At 46.3% G+C, this 7,515-nt stretch overlaps 2 protein-coding genes across 2 annotated transcripts in view; both read right to left on the bottom strand.

Moving 5' to 3' along the window:
- Nucleotides 1–23: 23 nt before the first annotated feature.
- LOC103769331 (leucine-rich repeat-containing protein 30-like) lies at nt 24–653 on the bottom strand (the record flags this gene model as incomplete). The annotated part of the gene is made up of 1 exon (XM_008936516.1): nt 24–653. A coding segment is annotated over exon 1 (630 nt), but the record flags the coding sequence as incomplete, so codon positions are not given.
- Nucleotides 654–7,219: 6,566 nt separating this feature from the next.
- The window catches only part of LOC103769330 (collagen alpha-1(XXII) chain), a gene marked incomplete at its 5' end in the record, with an annotated part of 24,070 nt that continues 23,774 nt past the window's right edge, over nt 7,220–7,515 (bottom strand). The window contains one exon of the mRNA XM_008936515.1: nt 7,220–7,515. This exon is cut by the window's right edge and continues 123 nt beyond it. Coding sequence (XP_008934763.1) covers nt 7,421–7,515 — 95 coding nt within the window.

The following is a 7,515-nucleotide window of genomic DNA, read 5'->3' as shown; positions in this document are numbered from 1 at the left end:
GTCCCAAGGCTGGCTGGAAGGGCCTGTAGGTGGTTGTTGCCCAGCCACAGCGTGTGTAGATTCCTCAGCAGACAGATCTCCTCAGGCAGGCTCTCCAGTGAGTTGAAGACCAATAACAGTGTCTCCAGTTTCTCCAGGTGCCGAACGCTGGTGGGGATTGTGCCTATTTTGTTGTCACTCACATCCAGAAAGGTGAGGCTCCTCAGCTGGCAGAGGGCTGTGGGCAGCTCGGTGAGGTGGTTGTTGGCCAGGTGGAGGCTGTGCAGCCTCTGAAGTGCCCCCATTTCTGGGGGCAGGGAGCTCAGGCTGTTGTTGCTCAGCGTGAGCCTCTCCAAGCGACTCAAAGCGCCGATTTCAGCAGGGATTTTCTTCAGGTTGTTGGAGTCCATGTAGAGGCAGGTGAGGTTCCTCAGGCAGCTGATCTCTGGGGGCAGCAGCTCCATTCGGTAGCTCAGGCAGCTCTCTCGTTCTGGGCTCATCTCCAGGACCTGCAGCTGGTCCAAGCTGAAGACCCGTGTGGGAACTGACACCAGCTCTCTGCCTGAAATCTTGAGCTTCTTCTTCCCTTCATACTTTGGATCGTGCTCTGTAAGGTACCTCCAGAGTGGGTCAGGGCCTGTAAAGGCACATCTGAAAGAGGTGGCTGCATCCATTGTCCCACCAGAACCGTGGCTGGCTGAACCAAGACGGTCACTGACGAGTTGTTGCAGGCTCCACGGGCAACCTCTGAGTTTTTTGGTGGATCAAGGTCCTCTGTGAGCTTTCCTCTCTGCCAGGCAGGTTACCAACACACAGGCTGACTGTCCGGGTTGCTCGTGTACATCCCACTGAGTAAACACTTGCTGTTCTCACCTGATCAGGTGCTTCCCCTGCGGCTCTGCAGCGTACACAAAACCCAGCTCCTGGGCTGTCACGTTGCCTCTCCTGGCTGCAGGCAGGGAGCTGGTGGCAAATTCATTCCAGCAGTCAGGAAGTGAAAGAGCAGCACTGTGCCTGTGCTTTTCAGCAGATTGGTTCAAATCTTTGTTCCCTTGTAGCTCTCTCGTTTGGGGAGCACCAGGGGTCCTGCTGTCTGAGGGATTCACATCGATCAGTCCTACAGGATTGCAGTGGAAGCACCAAGGTTGAGTAGATAAAGCACATGGTAAATGGGGCAAGAAGAAGACAGACTCATACCTGTTGGCTTTGGAGCTGGGAACCACAAACACATCCTGTTTCCACATCAGTTTGTGTCTTGAACATTCAGCAAACATAATAAAAGGAAGTTCTGAAACCTGGAAGCCCTTCTCCCTCCTTCTGAGTGTATGATCCCCTGCACCACAGAGACACCTTCTTTCTTGTGCTGCACTTGCTCTGGCATATTTAAAAGCAAACTTTCATTACTTGCTGGCATAGCTTTTGTAGGAGACATGTAAAATGTTTGGTTTCTCCCAAGCCATTCAGGACAGTATGTGGTAGGAGAGCAGGGCATTTTCCTGCAAGAAAATCGTGGGCTTGCAGCCTGAGCCTGAGCAAGCCCAGCTTTTTTACTTCATCCTCCAATCCTTAAGGCTCTCAGCCTAAAAAATGCGTAGGACAACCATTTCAAATGCTTGCAAAGACAAGAGGTCTCCCCAGCATCCCACAGTCTAGGAAAGGTAGAAGACAATGTGTTAGAGGTGTGGTCTAAGCAGGTCTACCAAGTCAGGTCTCGTGGAGGGGGAGCATGTCAGCTTTGCTTTCCCACTTCACTCTGTTCTGATCTCCTCAGCCCTGGGTGGTCCCAGTTCTGCTGGAGTATGTGTCCCAGGGCCAAGGGGGTGTGGAGCACACAGATGGGTGGCCACTGCTGGGAGCTCTCTAGCCAGACAATGCTGAGAAGAAGATTTTGGGATCGTTGTTCTACCCTGTGAACTTACACTTTAGGCTCTGCTGTTTTTTTTTAATAGGAAATTTGTAGGGATTTTAGGGCCTGTTACATACCAGCTGTTACCCTTGACTCGGATTCAGAGTTTCAATACCATAACCCTACTGAAATCAAGCCCTGAATTTCCTCCAGATTAATTCTCAGCATCTGTAAGAGAAAACCATCCCACTTGTCTAGTGTTCAGCAGTGTTGTGAGGCTGCTTTGGCATCACAAGCTCCTGGGATGCTGGTGGCTGGAGACAGGCCTGCTGGGCCTCCTGAGAGGGGCTGCACAAGCTATTGAGCTGGGGCTATCACAGCCAAGTATGCAACAGCATCAGCAGATTCTGGGGACACTGAAAGTGGTTACTTCAAGAAAGAGTGGATATTTTACATGAAAAGGATTCAGCAGAACTCAAGAAAGTGGAATAGTTGTTCATAAATAAGAATGGTGACAGTTGCATTGCAGCCAAGGAAAAGTGAGATTTTTCACTTGCAAGGAAAAGTTGCTTACCAGAAATGACAGACCTCACAATTAAGCATAAAAATAAGACTCAGAGCTAAACTCAGCTCCCATCAAGAAAGTGCTGGAAAAGTTATTGAAATGAGAGTAATTTCAGACTTGGATGAAAGCCAACCTCCACATTACCAAGAGGGAAAATTTGTTTCTAAGAATACATTGTGAAATACGTCTGTCCCATGAAATAAACTGAATTGCTGTGTGCTGCCTTCTGCTCAAGCATGCTTATCTCCTCAAATCAAACCCTGAGTTCTTCCTGCAGAGCCAAAGCTGTGGTCAGAGAAAGGTTTTTTGTGATAGTGGACACAGTTCCCTTGTTAAACTTCTGCACACCAGGGGTTTGACCCTGGTTCTTCCTTTACCAAGGTGGCAGGTTCTCTTCTGTCCATCTGGAGGACATCCTCTTCCTGATGTAGATAGCAGCCTCATTGGGAGTGTCACAGCATGATCAATGTCCCTCTGTCAAATTCCTCCCTTGTGCTTTCTGCATAAGGTCCACAATCCAAAATGTAAATTAACAAGAGCCAGCCCATATTTTCAACACACAATCCCCTAGAGACCCAGCAAGAAATTCTCATCCTCAGTTTAGAAAAACTCCAAGACTATTGCCAGCACCAATATTCTTGAGTTAAGCTATGTAAAGTATTAAGAAGTTAGCCCTTACAGTGAAAATCCACTTTGTAGGGGAACACTAAATCCCAGTCTCCTGTTCCTCACATCTTCATGCTTCTCTAATCACTTGTTCCCATTTCACAAGTCAGAAGACAAAAATCTACATTTGTGACTTTCAGATGTAATCCAGCTTGCTGAGCCTAAGCAGGCTTTGTTCTCCCAATTCAACTGTACCATTTACAATGGTGTTGAAAGTCTGGACTCTGATGGACACTTAGCACCTCAAGCACCTCAGACAGTTGTTGAAAGAGGGACATAGGAGGCACCAGGGTGGGCAGCTCTTCCCCCAGCAGCACTGGCTCTGCAGAGACAGCAGCATGGGGGACTCCTCGTGGTCTCTGATGATGGATGCTCACCCCTATGCAGGGCTGTAGACTGGGGCCAGAGTTTACCTTCATCCCCAGGCTGGCTCTGTCCTTGTGCTGCTCCTCCTCCTCGTGCCATGGAGCAGCAACCTTAACCCTCAGCAGCACTGGACTCCAGCTCATGCACACTGAAAGATGTGGTAAAGGACTTTTTCAGTCTGTGTATTTACTGGTGAGTTTGTGCAGTCATCTTAAGAAAATTTTCTGCTTATTTCCTGGCACAAACCCCATACAGGTTTGTGCCACAACCTTATCCCTCTCCACCCAAGCTGCCTGGCTGCTAGTCACACAGCACCCAACTCATCATCCATGGCACACACATCTCTGCTCCAGCTCTCTGGGAGAGTGAGTCAGTAATGGTCACCCACTGCAGATCCAGAAAAACCCCCCTGGGTCCTACATCATGTGTGCCAGTCCCCTGTCAAGTGTCTCTGGCACACACAACATCACTGGATGGTGATACCCAGCAATGCCAAGGCATCAAGTCCTGCTCCAGAAGCTTCCAAAATGCAATCTATAGCAGGGCAGAGCTTGGCCACTTTCCACATTAAAAGCCTAAGCCATCACTAAACCCTATTTTCTTTTTTTAAAAAATAATTTCAATTATTATTTTCAGATTTTTTTAAAAATTAGTTGTTGCAACCCTTTTATTTTTCCTCTGGAAACACAAATGCAAACATTTCATTTAGTCCTCAACACAGAAGTCTTGCTTTAATTACACATCTCCAAATAAATGTGTAGAACAGATTTCAGCCTTACACAGTTTAATTAACCCATATTTACAAGAGGTGGGAAAAGGACAGCTCATGAAATGAGCATCACAAGGCTGGACTGAGAAGAGCATTCACAAGTGACAAAGAAGGGCTATAAATCAGTCCCTGCTACAGCTTCCAAAAAACAGCTAATTCAAAACTACTTAGAGAAGAAGTACAAATTGTTAAATAATTTAACACAGAAACGTATTTTCCCCAAATGATCCTGGTGGTTTGGTTTTTAATTTATTGGAGAAGCAAAAGGTTTAATAGAATAATGGTCTGTTTGCTAGAATTGCAATCATTTATACACACAGAAAACAACCCACGGTGATGCCATAAACACCATATGTATTCAGCACCTTTTTTAACATGTGAATAATACATTTTCTGGCTTTCTAATGCAACTTTAACAGTACATGCTCTCTTACCACAGACAAAAAAAAAATCCAACAAAAATAGCTGCGTATTCCTGGGTTTAAATCATCTGAGATTCAATGAACTGACTTTATTGTGATGCACTATCTGTGTTGTTGCAGAGACAGGAATACTGAAGTGCAAAAGCCAACAGCCCTCCCTTGCTCACAAGTGGCTAGAGGAGAGGCCACCAGCACTGTCCCTGCCCCCTCTGCCACCTCCTGCCTGCACGGTCACCTTGCTAGGTGCTGGACAACAAAACGTGTCTGCTTGTGACCTTCCAGCACACACAGTCACCTGCTCAGGCACAGAAGCATCTGCATTTTCTGGAGGGCAGCTTCTGACCATGCCCAGGGCTGTATCTGTAGATTTACTCTCTGCCCAGATGGCAGACCTAATTTGGAAAGTAATCTCAGGCCACCTTTCCAAAGACTGCAAATACCCATGAACACACTGAGGCAAAAACTGTGGCAGATTTTGGTGTTGGAGCTTTCAAGGCAGAAATTCTGTAAATACATCCCCCCTTTTCTTACCTTTTCTTGCAGGTGACTTTTTAGGCACATTCACACAGGGCTGGCTCCTGTAAGAGGTGGCAGCAAGACAAGCCTCCCTTCGAGGACTGGACCCTTAGAAACTGGGTGACCACAAACACAAGTCTCCACGTGGGTCTGCAGCATGTGTCTGTTACTCCTCTCTCTAGTGAGAAATTCTGCTTGGTTACTGCTACTGAACTGGCTGGGGAGAAAATGGGATTTAAGAAAAAGCAGGGAAATGGCACCCAGTGAATTCAGGGCACAGAGGGAGCCTGGGGTGTCCCCAGGAACAGACAGCCATATGCCAGAGAATATGCTGCAGCAAAGGGCATTAGGCTGCATCTCCTTTTTTGGGTGGAGAAGCTGCAGAGCTGTAGTCTCTGCCCACCCCATGCACGCCTTTTAATTGCTATTGAAGATATTTGTGTCCCTCACCTTCTAACACAGACTCTTGGCAATGGTTCCAACAAACATTCAGATGAAAAGGGTTTTCAATGAAAAGCAAACCCTAGATACCATGTAGATACCACTGCACCACCTCACCCATTGGGGGTTGGACTAGATGAGCTTTAAAAGTCCCTTTCAGCCCAAAGCATTTTATGATTCTATGATCTCACAGGGGAGAAAACCCTGTAATTTGTTTAACAGAACACTGTTACATTTCCACCCTTCTCATGGTGCACTGGAACATATGTGAACCATGCATGGACATCCAGACACACAGGATGAGAGCCACCATCATGACAGGAATTAATTGTCTTATAGATGTCACTTTAACATGGCCCAGTTAACACATTTTACCTCTGTAAAACAAGCTCATTGCCATCACATTTATTGAAAATGATGTCTCATGCCATGCTGGGAGGTATCTCTTGAGTAGGAACTTGTTGTGCCTCACCACTGGAGGGATGAAATCAGTGCTGATCAATACACAGTGAGCCACATGTTGGCTTAACACAGAAGCACAGCAAGCTGACCCAGGATGCAGCTCAGTAACAGACAGACCATGGAGAGTTACTTCAAAAGCTGTAGGTTTTCACTTCATGACATTTGCACTTTGAGTGTCTTTCCATAGGAAGGAACAAAGTAAAATCAAATCAAAGAGTTTATTTGCATAGGAAACAGAAAAAATAGCACCAGTGAGAGCTACACAGTAAAGACTTCCTTTAACCCTGGCATGGGGAGAGGTTATTTAATTTCCTTAAACACAATTTCCTCCAGATTTCTGAATACCTATTTGCTTTGACCCTTTCATCAGAGATCAGCCTCCTTCTGGACCAGCCTGGAACTTCTCACCTAGCCTCTGACATACGACCTTCCCAAGATATTGTCATAATGGATCATCCAAAATGGTGAAGTTGGGTCACACTTGGCTTCCTGAGATTTTGAATACCAGGGGACTTTCTATGCTGCTCTGGCTCATTTTTGGGTGCAGCAGTGGTAGGGAGCTGTGTGTGCACTTGACAATGAAGAGGGGATCTGGCATCCCTGAGCTGGTGGAGGACAGCATTGAAGCTTTCTCCATAGGAATCTCTCTGACAGACAGAAGATAAGCTCCATCTGGCAGAACTAAGCCCTCTGAGTACTGCAGTTCTTGCACAGGGAGCAGTGAGGAGGTTTAGCTCATCTCTGTAGTCTCTTCAGGTGTCATTGCCAGAACCCACATGGTCCCATAAAAAGTATCTCCAGTGGGACACAGATTCACTTATGGGCAGAAGAATGTTAAATTGAACAGGGATCTTCTAGGAAACACACACTGGCTGTTCACAGCTGCCTGTCCATTATGAGCTAAGTGTTCTGGAGACCTCTTCTCCAGCTTGGGCATGGCTCTACCTTCCTCCCCTCCACATGGATGGCAGATAGCACCAACAATCCTGTGATCAGCCCGTGTCTCACAGTCAATGCCCCAGGCTGCAGGATTTTATTTCATTTTCAGGGGTTAGAGGTAAAGCTTTGGAAAGAATTAACCAGGTAACAGACAAAAATGTTGGCATTGGAATGATTCTCCAGAAATAGCTACACAATGTTTTGCTATTACATGCTCTTCAAAAGACAAAAAAAATCCACTTATTTTCAATGTTTTAATATGCCCTGATGTTAGAGAAAACAAAAACAAATTCACATATCACATCAAAGATAATAATAATAATTATTATTATAATTCATAAAAATATTCTGACCGACCGGCAGCATTTGTTGGCTTTAGAAGGCCTCCCATGAAAGAAACACAGTTGAAGACATCTGAGAGCTCTTGGTAGATGGGATGAATTCAAGTTTTAAGAACAGCTCTGGGGGTGCTCCCTGCATGCTAGGGCCCCTTGACATTGGCAGGGCTTGCCGCCCGGCCCCCCTAATAAACACACCGAGGAGG

The sequence above is a fragment of the Merops nubicus genome, unplaced genomic scaffold (assembly GCF_000691845.1).
Source record: "Merops nubicus isolate BGI_N331 unplaced genomic scaffold, ASM69184v1 scaffold8813, whole genome shotgun sequence".
Taxonomy (NCBI): Eukaryota; Metazoa; Chordata; class Aves; order Coraciiformes; family Meropidae; genus Merops; species Merops nubicus.
Note: the sequence above shows the minus strand (reverse complement) of the source record. Positions and strands in the feature narration are given on the sequence as shown.